The sequence below is a fragment of the Leguminivora glycinivorella genome, chromosome 11 (genome assembly GCF_023078275.1).
Source record: "Leguminivora glycinivorella isolate SPB_JAAS2020 chromosome 11, LegGlyc_1.1, whole genome shotgun sequence".
Classification (NCBI taxonomy): Eukaryota; Metazoa; Arthropoda; class Insecta; order Lepidoptera; family Tortricidae; genus Leguminivora; species Leguminivora glycinivorella.
The window spans coordinates 4,078,585-4,097,824 of record NC_062981.1 but is presented as its reverse complement, the minus strand read 5'-3'; the positions used below and the strand labels follow the sequence as shown (position 1 = coordinate 4,097,824).

The window sequence follows — 19,240 nt, the reverse complement described above, 5'->3', positions numbered from 1 at the left end:
AAATTCACGAAAAAAAAAAGTACTTTTTTGTACTGACGTTTAAAAAAAAAGTATCCTTATGATTTAAGAGTTTCGACATAGGGCCCGTGGTCGTGCTAGGTAGGTACTCCCTGGCACGACCACACTATATTTAATGAGATTTTAAATTTTTGTTGCAGTACAAATTCACGAAAAAAAATGTACTTTTTTGTACTTACCTTTCAAAAAAAATACCCTCATGGTTTCGGAGTTTTGACATGGGGTGTGGTCGTGCTAGATAGGTGGTACTTCCTGGCACGACCACACTATATTAAATTTATGTTTAATTTGATGGTCAAATGAATACTAAACAAGTGTTTTGAAATTGTACTACGTAAATTACTTCAAAAACTTAGTGCGGTCGTGCCAGGGAGTACCTATCTAGCACGACCACAACCCATGTCGAAACTCCGAAACCATGAGGGTACTTTTTATAAAAAGGTAAGTACAGAAAAGTACATTTTTTTTCGTGAATTTGTACCACTACAGAAATTAAAAAAAATCATTAAATATAGTGTGGTCGTGCCAGGAAGTACCACCTATCTAGCACGACCACACCCCATGTCAAAAGTCCGAAACCATGAGGGTATTTTTTTTAAAAGGTAAGTACAAAAAAGTACATTTTTTTTCGTGAATTTGTACTGCAACAGAAATTTAAAATCTCATTAAATATAGTGTGGTCGTGCCAGGGAGTACCTACCTAGCACGACCACGGGCCCTATGTCGAAACTCCAAAATCATAAGGGTACATTTTTTTTAAACGTCAGTACAAAAAAGTACATTTTTTTTCGTGAATTTGTACCGCATCAGAATTAATAAAATCATCCGTGGTCGTGCTGTATAGTATCACACGATCTACAGAAGCAATGGACAATGCAATGTTATGGTATCATAGAGCTGATCTGGCGATGGAGCAGAAAGGTGGTCATAGGCACTCTATGAAACGTCGTATCCCCATCGAGTAAGGGGTTTTTAAAAACGTCTCAGAGAGAAAAGATGACTGTTGAAAGAAAAGTACAGTCGGCGATAGAAGCTGCCAAAAATATCATTTTTGCAAAAAAAATAACTTATTTATCGGCGATTGACCCTAGTCACACCTATGGACAGTGAAGACAGAGTCTAAGATGAAACTTAGCTCAATATGAATGGGAAGGCAAACATACACGTACAATAGGAGTTTCTGGCGGCGTTCGGGCTAACGGCAACTTAGTTCTGAAAATCGTGTATTTTTTTCTTGTCATATACCTAATAGTTTCTAACAAAAACTTTCATACACCGTGTCTTTATTGAATTCCGTCACCTTCGGCATATAGTTAGGTACCATTATAGGAAACAGAATAGCATAGTTAGTTTTTTTTATTCGTAACTTTTTTCTAATTTCCCATACACCTGCGATAGATGTTACATCAATTGCTGTTAAGAAACGGACTTTGTGTGTTCATAGTTTTGTGAGTTTTGTCACTTACTTAGTGCGAGTTAATTGTAAAGCCCGTTTTTCAACAGCAGGTGTATGTATTTTTTCTAGAAAAAAAAATACAAATTTAATAAAATAAACTATTTCCTATAATGGACCTAACTATATGCCGAAGTTAACGGAATTCAATAAAAACACTGTGTATATTAAATCATGAATATGATAAGCAAGCCATCAACAGGCTGGTCAATATCCGATATTTTTTATGACCTTATTTTGGAACTGACGGTCTGATAAACTTTCAAAGTCCTGTAAAACATGTTTTTATTGAACTCCGTTAACTTTAAGGGAAGATTATTTAGTTCAAATACAATCAATTTCTCTAAGAAACTAGCGTCTTAACTCTTACGGTTATTAGTACGTATGCATGGCAGCGGCTGCGCCCGCGCACCCCGCGATAGGCCTATTCTTATTAAACCAGTGTGCAATTAGCTACGGTGCGTTTAAATTATTAAAAAAATAAATTTAATCACTTACCACTTCCTAATGTTATTTGTTTTGACATGTGCCGTCAAACACTTGACAATGACTAATGTTATGATTAAGGACCTCTCACACTGATTAATCCATTAATATGTATGGAAACGAAGAAAACACGGTGTATACTCCCATAACATGTATAATCCTTTAGAACTTGCCAACTAACAAGTCTTTTTCTTCCACAGTGCCAACACGGCGATGGATAATGACGTCACACCAGTATACTTAGCCGCGCAAGAGGGACACTTGGCCGTACTAAAGTACTTGGTACTAGAAGCGGGAGGTCGGCTAGACGCGCGTGCTAGGGATGGCATGCTGCCTATACACGCCGCTGCGCAGACTGGGTGCTTAGACTGTGTGAAATGGATGGTAAGTTTATTATTACAATAGTACTATAATATTTAACAACAGATTTTAGTATACTAGTGTTATACTTAGCCGCGCAAGAGGGACACTTGGCCGTACTAAAGTACTTGGTACTAGAAGCGGGAGGTCGGCTAGACGCGCGTGCTAGGGATGGCATGCTGCCAATACACGCCGCCGCGCAGACCTAGACTGCATTAAATGGATGGTAAGTTTATTACATACATACATACAACATACCTACATACAATCACGCCTGTATCCCATAAAGAGGTAGGCAGAACACATGAAACTACTAAAGCTTCAGTGCCACTCTTGGCAAATAAGGGGTTGAAAGAAAACGAAACTGTGACATTGCAGTGACAGGTTGCCAGCCTCTCGCCTACGCCACAATTTAACCCATATCCCATAGTCGCCTTCTACGACACCCACGGGAAGAAAGGGGGTGGTGAAATTCTTAACCCGTCATGACACAGGCACGTAAGGGTAAGTTTAATATTACAATAGTAATATAATATTTAACAACAGATTTTAGTATACTAGTGTTATACTTAGCCGCGCAAGAGGGACACTTGGCCTTACTAAAGTACTTGGTACTAGAAGCGGGAGGTCGGCTAGACGCTACTCGCCGCCTGGGTCTGGGTGCCTAGACTGCGTTAAATGGATGGTAAGTCGTCTTTATAAACGTTTTTTTTTATTACAGGTTTCTTAAGACTGATTTAAACTTTCACGATTATTACACATAAATATTTTTAAAATCGGGACTTAATCGCCTTTTTGAGTCTTCTCCGAGACCACGGGGACAACGCCGTCCTTGAAACGTTGGAGGTCAGTTTAATAGGTAGTTTACGCGATTAAGTCCCGATTTTAAAAATAATTAGGTTTCTTAAGCTCAGTAACTACATAATTAGTTAGATAATTGTAAGATACTAGGCCGTACTAAAGTACTTGGTACTAGAAGCGGGAGGGCGACTAGACGCGCGTGCTAGGGATGGCATGCTGCCTATACACGCCGCCGCGCAGACTGGGTGCTTAGACTGCGTTAAATGGATGGTAAGTTTATTATTACAATAGTAATATAATATTTAACAGTAGATTTTAGTATACTAGTGTTATACTTAGCCGCGCAAGTGGGACACTTGGCCGTACTAAAGTACTTGGTACTAGAAGCGGGAGGTCGGCTAGACGCGCGTGCTAGGGATGGCATGCCGCCTATACACGCCGCCGCGCAGACTGGGTGCCTAGACTGCGTTAAATGGATGGTAAGTGTATTATTACAATAGTAATATAATATTTAACAACAGATTTTAGTATACTAGTGTTATACTTAGCCGCGCAAGAGGGACACTTGGCCGTACTAAAGTACTTGGTACTAGAAGCGGGAGGTCGGCTAGACGCGCGTGCTAGGGATGGCATGCTGCCTATACACGCCGCCGCGCAGACTGGGTGCCTTGACTGCGTGAAATGGATGGTAAGTGTATTATTACGATAGTAATATAATAGTTAATAGTAGATTTTATGTTATACTTAGCCGCACAAGAGGGACACTTGGCCGTACTAAAGTACTTGGTACTAGAAGCGGGAGGTTGGCTAGACGCTCGTGCTAGAAACAGCATGATTGATAGACTGAGTTATACATACAGTCATAGGTACAGCAGTTTTTTTTCCAATAGTACACTATTAAATTGAGTTTCACATGTATCCACTAAACACGCATGCCGTATATTTTTTTATTTATAGGACATTCTTACACAGATTGACTGAGGCCCACGGTAAGCTCAAGAAGGCTTGTGTTGTGGGTACTCAGACAACGATATATGTAATATATAAATACTTATATACATAGAAAACATCCATGACTCAGGAACAAATATCTGTGCTCATCACACAAATAAATGCCCTTACCGGGATTCGAACCCGGGACCGCAGCGTAGCAGGCAGGGTCACTACCGACTGCGCCAGACCGGTCATCAAATATAACCGGTGGACACTTTATTTCATAATACAAACATTGTAGAACATGGAAAAAAATGGATCAGCTAGAAATTGTCCCCCAGTCGAAATTGCCCCGCTGTACCTTACTCCAAATTCATATGAGAGATTATTACGATCTTGTTTTAACCATGTGATAGTATCTAATCTAATGTTCTTAGATAATTAATAGGTAAAGACACTAAAGCTGCGCTAGTTACATATATCTTATTTGCGAGTAGTATATGTAATCTAGGTAAGAGGAATGTTAGTCTGCGACCCGCTTAACTGGTAGGCGTAGAAAAGTACAAACACCGACAATTAAAAGAAACGTATCCATATCTACTTTCTGCACACAGAGTCATACAATGTTGCGCCTTACGAGTCTTACGTAAATCTGCAGCAAGTTCACCGACCGAAAGATCGATGGATCTCGGAAGATCTCTTTGTAATGACTATGTGGTAGTATTTAGCTTCAGTTTAGAGCTGTATCCATGCTAATATTATAAATGGGAAAGTGTGTGTGTCTGTTTGTTTGTCCGTATTTCACGGCAATACGGAACGACGAATTGGATCGAGAGTGACATAGGCTAGTTTTTGTCTCTTTCTAACGCGAGCGAAGCCGCGGGCAAAAGCTAGTATGAAATATATTTCTTAAAAAAGTTTAAAGTAAAATAGGTATGTACATGTGACGTCAATTACTTGACACTAACTTGAATGTCATTCTTAAGGGTCGCTTACAACTAGTTAATTTATGTATTCTGTATGAAATCAACGAAATTTTTTTTTTCGAATTTAACAGCTTGTCGCTGCTCGCAGCTCGCAGCTGAGTCGTTTCTAATATTGAACCTAACGACGTGTCGAATATAACGGAAAACAAAAAAAGCGGTGTATAAAAAAAAACACACTCACACGTTACGCAAAACTCATATCATAAAAGTATAGCAAGTTCACCGACCGACAGATCGATCTCGGAACTCATTGTACCCACTTCTAACTGTCAACGCATGCGCATGATGTGATGCAAATTACAACTTTCCTTCGCGTTTCCTACACGCGCGAAGTAATTGATTGTAATATATATGTGGCTGTCCAATACAAAATGGTCCCTGCACTAGGCACTGGTCTCACCGAAGCCGCCACAGCTCAGCGAAGAACTACTTAAGTCAATTGAATTACGGCAACCTTCAAATCAAGAGTGAACAGGCATCTTCTAGGCGAGCTCACTCCATCGTAGGCCACGTCTTTGCCTTTGGCTAGTCTGTGGCCAAGAGTAAGCCCATTTATAATTAAAAAAAAAGTACTATCAGCTGCAAAAGTGCATGGCGAATTTATCAATGAATTCATTCATAATTTCTCCATGCACTACAACTGATAGTACAACTTACTCGCGCTACCATCGCGTCTCTATTATTTGCACGGGAGTATTAATGTGAACATGGTGTCATTTATTCAAACAAACATACAAACTTACAATATTAAAACCAAGACGCGAATAGAATAGAACTCATTTATTCAGGCAACACATCAGTAAGTACAAAACAATAGATAAAGTAGGATAAAACACATCAAACATCAATAGATAAAACAATCGCGTATATTTATTTTATATCCAAAACATACAAACCATCATCCAAATCCACAGCGCAGGCTTCGTCAAACGCGTAGGTACAAAATAGCATCCGCAACAAACTTCGTCCAAACTACATCACTAATAATCCACCACAGGCTTCGTCAAAAATAGATAAAATAGGATAAAAAGTTGCACAAGGTAAAAAGTAGTAATAACGATGTGAGGCCTAAAATGGTCTCCACTCAGCATTGCAGATGACACGGCTAGCGTGGTCAACGGCCCTGGTTTTCTGTGGAGCCAGCACATATAAGCACCTATACTTTCATTTACTTGAGGAAATAAACCGCCATGAATCCCTTTGCCATTTTGCCACTTCAAAACCTGCCATAATTTCTAGACTACATTAAATCTTGAAAGACTAGGTGTCTTTGACCAACTCCAGATTTCTATTTATCAGGTACCAGAGATCGATAAAGCACGGTATATAAGGTTAATACCAGCTTTCAGGCCTTAAGAGTAAAGTAAACGAAACTTGCATTCATTTTAAATAAAGCTGTTTTAGTCATTGAAAGTTAGACGGGTTCTATGGCTCTTTGGCTAAATGGTTAGTTTTTATGTGTCTAGTTTCATACTAGACTAACATTGCTGCCTTGTTTGACCATAGTAATAATCTCAGAGTAAAAAAATACTATAATATTTTCTTAAATCTGTGGTAATAATAATAATCAGCAATTCCCGTCAACTTTGTACAAAAATTAAGGGAAAAGTTAAATTTGTTTTTATTAATTCCTATTTTGTTACCAAGATTTTGTTGATTAATTGAGATTTTATTAAGTTTTATTTCGTCATTAAGGTTCTCTAGTATCTATATTTTCTTAATTATAACAATTATCCTGTATATATCTTACGAAAGTCGAATTATATTACTAAATGTTGGTAACAAAATAGGATCAATTAAAATTTGCTGACGTGGCATTGTACAAAGTTGACGGGAATTGCTGATATATTGTCTTAACTTTTTACTATAATAACTGTTGGATCTCAACTTTTAATACCGTGTAGGTACTAACTTATAAAGAGGATAAGTGATGATGGGTTCTCTATACAAACTGTACTCATTAGAAACTCTCTCGATAGAAAAATTGTTTTTTTTTTATTTGATGTATTTTAACCAAACATTTCCCTGTATGATTGATTTTCATTAGAATTTAGCTAGTCAGTTTTCTGGTCCTAGTTTTACGATGCTTGATTAAAATATGTAAATTAAATAAATCGTAAATGTACTCCTACTTATGATTGAAATTTTCAAATTATGTAAAAATATTAAAAAATAAAAAAATGGTGGGTTAAATTGTGGCGTAGGCGAGAGGCTACCAACCTGTCACTGCAATGTCACAGTTTCGTTTTCTTTCAACCTCTTATTTGCCAAGAGTAGCACTGTAACTTTAGCAGTTTCATGTGCTCTGCCTACCCCTTTATGGGAAACAGGCGTGATTGTATGTATGTATGTATGTATGTATGTAAAAATATTTTCAATACATAATGTAAATATTCAAGGAGGAATATGAAGCTCTCCCTTTTTCTCTTAAGTCGTTAAAAGATCATTGCTGCCTGCACTGCAACCGACAAGTGAAACTAACTATAACTACCAATTGCGGCTTAGACTATAACTGGTTTACGGCAAAGATTTCAAAAGTAAGGATAGGCCCGTTCATACCGGCTAAACATTGTCGTTGGCCGTGATGGAACGCTACAAGATGGTTGGGGAGTTTACAATTTGTGTCACGCTCGCGATTGCTCGCAAGTATCTCAACTACTGTAGACTGTAGATTTAGCTCGATGGATTAAAATGCATAGATTTTAAAAAGCTTAAAAACGTAAATAAATACCTATCATACACGAAAGAAAAAACGACAAGGCCCACTGGTGGCCGAGCCGGGAAACAAACCCGGGTCTTCAGCTTACGCGGCTAACATCTTAACCACTTACTTACTTGAAAAACAACAAATCAAAAAAATATGTACCTAATAAAATAATTTGATTTGTTCCCTATAATTGTTTAAAAATCTTGTTTACTTTTTCTAAATAATATAAATGACATCACTGACACAGCTGCGCTGGTGCTATTCATAACGCATGTAAGGTCTGTCTTTACGAAGTAATTTGTAAGTCAATGGTTTTCAGTCTTGTGTTAAATATTAGTTATATTGATAACTTTCACGTTTTCCACATTTTAGCTTACTGTGGTTAATTTATGTTTTTAAGTTTGGGGGCGCGAAGACAACTGGGCGTGGTTGAAATATAAATATAACCATTACTTCAGGGCCCCAAGTTACAGGCTCAGCCTAGTTTGGGGTTCGCCAGATGTACCTACCAATTATGTTTATTTTGTGTTTGCTTAGTAAATACTTTTTTATTTACTTTACATTTAGGTACTTATGTCTTTTGAATAAAGTTGATTTTCAATATAACCATACTAATACAGAATAATAGTAATAAACTGTTTCAATAATATAATTCTATTTTTTTATTTTATTTGTGTTAATGCAAACATGTAACTTTGGTTAATTAAAAAAAATATGGTACAATACGTTTATAAAAACAACAATTAATACTTTCACAATTTTAACGAAATGAACGATTTTAGATATTAATTATCGGTTTCATAAAAGCACGAAATCGATACGGCACAATTATCGATTCAATCGATTTACGATTTTTAAGAAGTTGTTCTGAATCTAAATATATAAAAGAAGAAGCTGACTGACTGACTGACTGACATATCAACGCACAGCCGAAACCGCTGGTCCTAGAGCTTTCAAATTTGGCACGTGGGTTCCTTATATAGTGTAGAGGAGCACTAAGAAAGGATTTTCCAAAATTCACCTCCTAAGGGGGTCAAATGGGGGTTCAAAGTTTGTATGGGGAAACAAGATTAGTTTGACTATTTTATTCAAAACTTCACAGGAAGGTTCCTTAAGACATATGACTGAATACGTGTATCAGGTTTTTTGAAAATTTAACCCCTAAAAGGGTGAAAAGGGGGTGATGAAGTCAAAATATCAATATGGGTATCGTTTTTATGGTTTATCGGGTCGCTGATCATGATAAATACAACGTTTTTAAAATCTAACGAGGCGGAAGTGAAATACCTTCTCTCCTGTTGTGGTGCAATGGGGTTTAAATATCAAAAAAATATATAAAAGAAGATATTGACTGACTGACTGACATATCAACGCACAGCCGAAACCGCTGGACCTAGAGATGTCAAATTTAGCACGTAGGTTCCTTATATAGTGTAGAGGAGCACTAAGAAAGGATTTTTCAAAATTCTCCTTTTAAAAGGGTGAAATGGGGGGTTCAAAGTTTGTATGGGGAAACAAGATTAGTTTGACTATTCTATTCGAAACTTCACAGGAGGATTCCTAAAGACATATGACTAAACACATGTTTCAGGTTTTTTTGAAAATTTGACCCCTAAAGGGGTGCAAAGGGGGTAAAGTTAAAAACACAATATGGGTATCGTTTTTATGGTTTATCGGGTCGCTGATCACGATAAATACAACGATTTTAAAATCTAATGAGGTGCAAAAGAAATTTTCTCCCCTGTTGTTGTGCAATGGGGTTAAAATATCCAAAATAGCCATAAGTATAGGTTTAGTTTTTATCTTTACTTCTGGTTCAAGAGATTTCAAATTGATATGGAAGTTCCTTAGAGGAGCACTAAGAAAGGATTTTTTCAAAGTTCACCTCATAGCATGATAATTTGACAGGGACAAGGACAGGGACAGGGACAGGGACAGGGACAGGTACAGGGACAGGGACAGGGACAGGGACAGGGACAGGGACAGGGACAGGGACAGGGACAGGGACAGGGACAGGGACAGGGACAGGGACAGGGTCAGAAACAGGGACAGGGACAGGGACAGGGACAGGGACAGGGACAGGGACAGGGACAGGGACAGGAACGGGATAGGGTTAGGGATAGGGATAGGGATAGGGATAGGAATAGGGAAGGGGATAGGGAAGGGATAGGGATAGGGATAGGGATAGAGATAGGGATCGGGATAGGGATAGGTATAGGGATAGGGATAGGGATAGGGATAGGGATAGGGATAGGGAAGGGATAGGGGTAGGGGTAGGGGTGGGGGTGGGGGTGGGGGTGGGGATGGGGATGGGGATGGGGATGGGGATGGGGATGGGGATGGGGATGGGGATGGGGATGGGGATGGGGATGGGGATGGGGATGGGGATGGGGCTAGAGATAGGGATAGATAGGAATAGGGATAGAAATAGGGATAGGAATAGGGGACGGGGACGGGGATAGGGATAGGGGAGGGACGGGGACAGGGACGGGACGGGGACGGGGACGGGGACAAGGATAGAGATAGGGACGGGGATACGAATAGGGATTGGGGTCGGAATAATCGGTCGGCAATCGATATCTAGGCAGTGTAAAATGCAGGCGGCTCAGTGGGAAGGGATTAAGTAGGCATTGGCGAGTATCCTGCATCCGTAATAACTATTACATTCAATGTGCTGTAAGAAGATCGTTGTTTGCTTGCCTTTTATATGTTTACGTTTGCAGTAAGTATAAGCAAAATGGAAAAAATTGTAAGCGATAATGCAAGGAAGTACTTTTTACCCTACCGACCATAGCGTCGAGATACTGGCTATGTGGGTTGTATGAAGTTTCCCCAGTATAAATATTTATATAGGTAAAATACATACATATTCGTACCTACTACCTAAGCTGTGGTCGCTGTGTAATAATTCTACAATCATTGCAAGAATTTCATTTAAAACAATAGTAATATGCGTAAGGTACAGTCAGCCAAAAAAGTGGTTTATCACTTTTCAATCAATAGAGTCGAAAAGTGGTAAACCACTTTCTTGGCTGACCGTACAGCAAATAGATCAGTTACAATGCCCCCCCAGTCGAGAATTGCCCCGCTTTACCTTAATTGAAATAATCGCGGACAGATGTACCTACAAAGAAACCTACGGATCCAAATGAAAATCTTATTTTTTGTAAACGTTTCAATAAGAATACTTTTATTACGCGGGCGAAGCCGCGGGTAAAAGCTAGTATAACATATAATATATGGTCGTTATGTAAACATCCGTGCAGACATTCGTGTAGGTAATTTATAATTATACAGTTCAGAACTAAAGGCATATTAATAGGTAAGAAAGTGCGTTTTCACATTATCCGGTCCGATATCGGATGTAGGACTGATATTCCATATAATATTTAAGCCGCCATCTTTGATTTTTGCCTATGAAATACCTACATCCGATATCGAATCGAATAATGAGTAAACGCACTAACATGGGGTAAAATTGAAGGGTCTTTTTTGAGGGATTACTTAGATGAAAAATGTGCCGTAGAATGAAGCACCACGTTCTATCTTACCCTTGAATTACTTATACCCGATATTACCTCACCTATTGAGAAATGCGAGATGTTCGAAATAAACAGAACAATAGGCTGATTGCAACATATAAGTATTTTGATGTGAAAAATTATATCTACTTTGTCACTCCGTAAATTTGTACGTTAATTTTGCGTGACAGGTTTCCTCAGTTGTCCCATATAAATATAAAACCATGCACTTTTTCTTATGGTACTACCTCTAAAAGAGTATGACCAGCTTTTGATTTGTTACTACAACCATCATACTAATCTTCTATCCCTTTCTAGATCGTGGAGCGAGGCGTGGACCCGAACGCGAGAGACGGAGACGGCGCTACCCCCCTCCACTTCGCCGCGTCCCGGGGCCACCTCACCACAGTCCGCTGGTTATTGAGACACGGAGCCAGACTTCACCTGGACAGACATGGGAAGAGTCCTATTAATGATGCTGCTGAAAATCATCATTTAGACGTGAGTATAGTCATCTCACTCTAACATATAGGGGTTTAAACACGTGTGACGAGGATAGACCATTAGTGGTGTCTATACTTTGTTTGACGAAGACATCTCACCACAGTCCGCGGGCTGTTGATACAGTAGGGTATATATATCTAGACAGACATCTCTCTCTATTGTGGAGACGTGACGTGTAGGCTGTAACCTTGTGTCCTTGCAGCTTTTAACATGATCTAAAAAGGGAGCACTCTAATCCTGCTACATTAATCAGAAAAAATAACCGTTCTCTTTCGCCTCAAGGTCATAGTTAGCTCTCTAAGGCTCCTCAGGAAGGCAGACCGAAAAAGCTGGCGTTATTTTATCCGTATTAAAAGCAGTGTGCAAATGACAGGGTTAAGTGGTAGAAAAGAGCGAAGGCCTAAAGGCCTAAAAGCCCAGCAGTGGGGCACTAAAGTAGGCTGATGAGAAGATACCTCGTGACTAAATGCTATATACCCGACGGTCTGTGTGCCTGACATAACCATTATGCATGGAGTTGCCTTAAAAGTCAGTACAGATTGTGTTTTTTTACACATTAGTGCGAGAAGTGGTATGAAGTTATGAACCACCATATGTCATAATGTCAGATCGAAACTTCGGAGGGCCATCTGTACTGAAAAACGTCGTAAGATACACGTGCGAAAAGGAAATTCGTAACTCGTGTCGATTTGTCGCCACTCGTTTTGAAGTTCCTCTTTTTCGCACTTGTATCGTAATGTACTATTTTATAATCGGTTGAAAACACTGCACGTCGCAAAACAATAGCCTGTCATTATAATCTTTACACGGCATTTACGGTCCAAGCGTCGGAATCATTGGCGCCATATTACACAGTATCGTCATTTGCCGTCAATGGCCGTAGACAGACACCACTTATCTAGATGCAGCATATAAGACAACGAGTTTATTACTCATGAGGCTTCGGAAAAAATCGGAATTTTCTCTATATCTGGAAGTGACAATTTAGGAAAGGTCTCAGAATAATATAAATATCTACCTACAATTAAAATTACCTCAATCCGTATTGGGTTAGCGTGGGGACTAAAACCCGAACCCTCTCATACGTGAGAGGAGGCGTGTGCCCAGCAGTGGGTCGTATATACTCGAAGGTTCAATTATTATTATTATTTAAAATTCTACTTATATATTGATATTATTACTTATATTTAGCACCTTTGATCGAGTACAATCTTGGGAATTGATGAAAGATATTGTTTACCGTTCGACTATAGTAGAGTTGCGGCATCGGCACCACAGTACTGCCAACTGCATAACTGACCAATTGTAAAATTTCATTCGGGGAAATTGGTTTTCTCAGTAATCGATTTTTATATCGTTGATTGGGCAAGTTGCGGAAACTTTCCAAAAAAATTTCGTGAAAGTTTCAAACGAAATATAGGAAATATACATTTTAGAAATGGAAAGATTCAATTTGGCAATTTTCGAAATTATCCTTCGGCACATCAATTGTATCATCGACTCTAATGCTACGCTACAATACTGCGGCAGGGTGGTGTCTGAATCTCAATGTCTCTCTTGTATTAAAGCGGTATCTAAGTGAGGTAGTCTACGGCAGATCACAGGAACAATGGAGTCAAGATCACGTTTGGAAAGTATCATTTTCACCGGTCACACTCTGCTAGATAGCGCGTGGTAATTAAATTAATTTAGGCTTTGCTTTGCTCATGGTATTTAATATTTTATGTTAGGTGTTAATAGTGTTTCAAGTTAGGTATTCGTCTTTAAATAATAATTGAAAGTTGAAGTAATTGTTTCTAAAAGTAAGTTGATTGAATTGAAAGTGTAATGGATAAAGTTTTGAAAGTAAACTTACTGGCCTTGTCATATAAATAAAATTGGAATTTTAATTATTACAAATGAAAAATATCTTGACGCAAAAAACAGGTTTATTTGAATGTGTTGTGTTGGGATACATTAATTCCTTAGTTTATTTAACAGACTCAGACGATGATGTTACAATTTATCGGGAGCTTATTAATCGATGTAGGGAACAAATCAAATTATTTTATTAAATTTTTTTTTTGAATTATAAACTTAAATAGATACCATACACTAAAGAAAAATCGATGAAGTCCACTGGTGGCGAAGCCGGGAATCGAACTCCAGCTAACGCGGCTAACTTTTTCGACCGCTACACCACCCCGACCGCGAGCCGGCCGGATTTGATTTGTTCCCTACTTCGTTATTTTTTTTATTTGTTTTTTTATTAAATAGTAACAAGTAAGTGTCTTTTGAAGATCTCTTTTAACATTTTTAAACGATTGCAACCATCTACGTTTGAAGTATGGTCACCAAACTGTAAATTGATATGTCTATCATAGTTCTTTCATATAGCATTAAAAAATAATTTCAATAGACGCATTTATCCCACCAGATGCAAATATCCCAGTATACCTTACTGTATTTACTTATAATAAACATTAATAAAAGCTATAAACTGAAATAGATACCATACACAAAAGAAAAAGCGATCAAGCCCACTGGTGGCTAGCCTTCAGAGATAACATACACTAGAGAAATTTCGACGGGTACTTACTTCGGCGGTCGAGGTGGTGTAACGGTTTAGCACGTCAGCCGCGACGCGCGTTTGCATCTGGTGGGGTAAATGCGTCTATTGAAATTATTTTTTAAATGCTATATGAAAGAACTATGATAACCGCATAAATTTACAGTTACCATGACCATACTTCGGACGTAGATGGTTGCAATCGTTTAAAACTGTTAAAAGAGATCTTCAAAAAACACTTAAAATCGACGTCAATAGAAATTGTCAACAATGTAAACAAACCATTATATAAAATATCAATATTTTGGCACAATTTTAATTTTTTGAAGGTTGAGGATCATAATGTGATATGAATTGATTAAATAACACATGGACTTAGCCAGTATCTGATGAGTTAGAATGGAAATTAGAGACATTTTGACTACAAGGTTTGTTTACAAATCATATCAACAGGTCGTTGCGAACGGACGTGCTATAATTGTTTCTCGCAAATTAAATCGTGTGCAAAAATATTGCCCCAGATCGCGATCGCGAATGCATCAAGTGCGTTTCTGTGTCACGCGTGTTTGTGCAGACTTATTGACTATGTTAGTTTAAATAGTAACTAAATAACTTATTGAAATGGATAGTAACGGCCAGAGCCCCTTTGGCAGGAGTTCAAAAATACAGCATAGTCCTCCATCTACCCCTGTGCCGCCGCCCGCTGTTGAAGAGAATGCGCAAGCGCCCAGCGACCAAGAGCAAGTACTATCGACGCATGATATACAGCACTGGATAAAGTACATCGAGAAGTCCCTCAAGGAGATATGCGCCATTGCTAAGGAAGGAAAATTAAACTCGGACCAAAAAAGTCGTGTACACGATATCTGCCGCGGAGTTTCTTCAGGAACATCTCAAATGGCAGTCCTGTATCAGTCTCTGAAACAGACGGCTCGCCTGCAGCGCAACACTATTGACTCCCTTAAAGACAACCAGACAGTATTGTGCAGTATCCAGGCCCTACAGGAATCGATAGAGAAGTCCTCGAAAACCTGCTCTCCTTCCCCGAACTCGCCCTCCTTCGCCGATATGGTCAGATGTACCTCCAAAAACCTGGTCCAACCCGCTAATTTGAGCTCAGTAGCAATTTACCCTACTGACAAGTTGAAATCAAGTGAGGAGACAAAAACCTTGTCCAAAAACTTATTAAACCTGAGCAGATGAAGCTTCACGTCAGAGCTTTACGCAAGGTTAAAAATGGCGGCGTAATAATTAGCACGGAATCCAAGGCTGATATAGAGAAGCTCAAGGAACAGTTTCAAAAAACACCTGCAGACCTGACCATCGATGAGCCCCGTAAACGCAGGCCCCGGATAGTCATCGTCGGCGTACCAACTGCACTGCCAGAACAAGAGGTTTTCAGTTGCATTTTCGAGCAAAATTTAGCCGATAAATTGACGGATACCACCAGAGATAAGTTCCTAGCCTCTATTAAACTTAGCCATAAATCGGGGAAAAAAGATGCTGAGACCGTCAACTACGTCATCGAAGTTCCAAGCTTGATACGCAAAGCCCTAGTATCCCAAAGTCGAGTTTTCGTCAACTGGTCTTCCTGCCCTGTGAGAGATTTCACCATTGTCACCAGATGCTTCAAATGCCAGCAGTTTGGACACGCCGCGAAATCCTGTAAGCAGGCAGACAACACGTGCGGGTATTGCGGCGACTTGGGGCACTCGGACAACGAGTGCTCAAAAAAAGCGGAGCCCCCCGATGTGCGACCTGCAGATTTTTCAAGAAGCCCCACAATCACAAAACAGGTGACCTTGAATGTCCTGCCAAGAAACAGGCTGAGCAGAGATACATAAATTCTATAGATTATGAAGGCGCCTGCTGAGCGCCACTCCTAAGATCGCTTCTTGACTTTACACACAAGGTATACATACTAGGTTATATATATATTTTATTTATTCTTTAGCTTCATTTATAACTTTAATTACTCAGATCAATGAATACAACTATAATTAGCGATTTAGATACATTTTCAATATCAACTTCTAATTATTGTAATGTTGAATGCTGCAAACAAAGTCTATCCGGCTATACTAAACCACTAACAATACTAACTCAAAATATTCGTAGTATCTTTAAAAATATAGATAATTTGTCTGTTTTACTACAACGACTTAACCACCAATGCGACATAATTGTGCTGACTGAGTGCTGGCTAACTAAAAACGGCGGCAACCTGCCTGCCCTTGACGGATATATAGCCTTCAGCAGTAAAATTAATCACAACCAAAATGACGGGGTAGTTGTTTACGCTAAAAAACTCTCGATGTCGTGATTGAAGAGACGAATTTACAAGACTGTAACAACCTACTTATAAAAATTGGCTCAGATATGACCATAATAGCTATATATAGATCACCTTCATTTAAAAAAATAGACGGGTTTCTAAACTCCCTAAGCCCCCTACTTCACACATTAGAATCTTCTAAAAATGTTGTCCTGATAGGTGATATAAATATAAACATTCTTCCAGAATGCAGAGACCCAACAACCCAAGAATACTTGAATTTCTGCTCCTACCATGGCTTACTCCCGGCTCATACCCTTCCCACGCATCAGAGCGGGTCTTGCTTAGACCATGTCATGCTTAAATCCCAGATACCATCTTTGACATTAGTTACTAATTCTTCACTCACTGATCATAACGCCGTACTACTAACCTTTAACCTCAAGGCTGTGAGATCGCAACACAAGCATTTATTTTCTAGAACAAATTTCAATAAACTCGAGAAAGATTTAAATGATATTGACTACGACCCAGTTTATAATTGTGCTGACGCTGATGTTGCTATGTCATACCTAATACAAAACATACAAAATGCCATTTCTCGTAACACAAAGTACACTCGGCCAAACAAAAAAATGCACAATATTAAACCATGGATTACTCCGGGGCTCATACGCTGCATGCGGAATAGAGACAGACTACATTTGAAAGCTAAATCAAACCCGGACAATTCTATATTACAGATCACTTACAAAAGGTACCGAAATTTTTGCAACGATCTCCTCAAAAAATTAAAACAAATTTCGAAAAAAGTGAACTTGAAAAGGTTGGCAAGGATACCAAAAAAGTCTGGAACCGAATAAAGAACTTAGCATTTACTCCAAAAAATAATGACTCCTCTGCCTTATTAACTACACAAAGCTCTCCACTTTCATCTGCAAATTATGCTAATGATTATTTTGTTAATGTAGGCAAAAATTTAGCTGACAAAATATATGGACAGTCGGACAGCCCTAGCTCACATTATTTTCCTGCGACCACTAACCATAGCTCTAAGTCTTTTGTACTGCTTCCAACCGATGACTCAGAAGTAATTAGAATTATATCTGATCTAAGAGATAATTGTGCAGTTGGATGGGATAACATCTCGAACAAAATATTGAAACAATTTAAACATATCTTAGCTCCTCCTTTAACACATATTTTAAACAAATGCCTATCTGATGGAATTTTTCCTAAGTGTCTAAAAAAAGCTATTGTAATTCCAATATATAAGTCCGGTAACAAAGATAGTATCACAAACTATAGGCCTATATCCCTACTTCCTGCTATATCTAAAATCTTGGAAAAAATTATTAACAACAGGCTTGTACAGTACTTAGAAAAAAACTCATTTCTGTCAGATACACAATTCGGTTTCCGTTCTAAACTATCAACCTCCGACGCCGTTCATCATTTGACTCAAAACATTGCGCTAGAACTTGACAGGGGTAACCATACGATTGGTATTTTCCTCGACCTCGCCAAAGCTTTCGATTCCGTCTCTGTTACCTTACTGCTACGCAAGCTACAAAGCTTAGGAATAAGGGGAAAACAACTTGACCTTTTTGCAAACTACCTCAGTGACAGATTTCAGTGTGTGAAGGTGGGCGACGTCATCAGTTCTGACCTAAAAAATGAAGCTTTTGGGGTCCCACAAGGAAGTATCCTTGGCCCGACCTTATTTTTGATTTACATTAATGACCTTTGCAAGCTTCCGCTCGATTGTGATAAAATAATATCTTATGCTGATGACACCGCCTTAATTTTCTCAGCACAGACGGAGAGAGAGGCATACTTGCGGGCGCAACTAGGATTTAACATTGTAAATAATTGGCTACAATATCATCTACTAACACTTAACGCAGATAAAACCAATTATGTTAGATTTTTCATGAAAAATAACCAATATATATCTGACCATCCTATCTACGCTCATCGCAATACCTGCCTTGCTAGCAATAGCTGTAACTGTCCCTTCATCACTCCCGCAACTAAAATTAAATACCTGGGTGTTATAGTTAATGACACGTTATCGTTTCGACCACATATTGAAGCGTTAAGTAATAAAATTCGTAAGCTGATATACGTGTTTAAAAGACTCCGTAATGTCTTGGACCTTAAATTAATAATGCAAGTATATTTTGCTCTTTGCCAGTCGTTATTAACATATTGCATTACATCATGGGGAGGAGCAGCCAAAACCCTGCTTTTAATTGTAGAAAGAGCACAAAGAGCTATCCTGAAAGTCTCAACATTCCGACCGTTCCTATACCCTACTAACCTATTATATAAGTCCTGTAAAGTATTATCTGTAAGACAGCTATTCGTGTTAAGCACTGTTCTAAAACAACATAAAGCACTTCCTTACAACTCAGACATTACTAACAAGAGACGGAAAGATTTGGTTTGCAACCGGCTGACTGACCAAAAGCATGCCTTTTCACAGCGGTTCTACATATGTCTGGGACCGCGGCTGTACAATAAGTTAAACGCAGATTATCACATATATCATCTATGCTACGCAGAATGTAAAAAAGTTACAAAGAAAGCTCTAGAACTAATGTCTTATGAAGACACGGAAAACTTATTAACAGTTCTAAAATAAC

At 38.7% G+C, this 19,240-nt stretch overlaps 1 protein-coding gene across 2 annotated transcripts in view; it reads left to right on the top strand.

The window, feature by feature from the left end:
- Positions 1-19,240, top strand: part of LOC125231441 (espin) — a 190,162-nt gene that overhangs the window by 112,528 nt on the left and 58,394 nt on the right. For both annotated transcript variants that reach the window (XM_048136901.1, XM_048136900.1), the window contains 2 exons: positions 2,158-2,341; positions 11,584-11,766. In XM_048136901.1, coding sequence (XP_047992858.1) covers positions 2,158-2,341; positions 11,584-11,766 — 367 coding nt within the window. The remainder of the gene's footprint in view (positions 1-2,157; positions 2,342-11,583; positions 11,767-19,240) is intronic.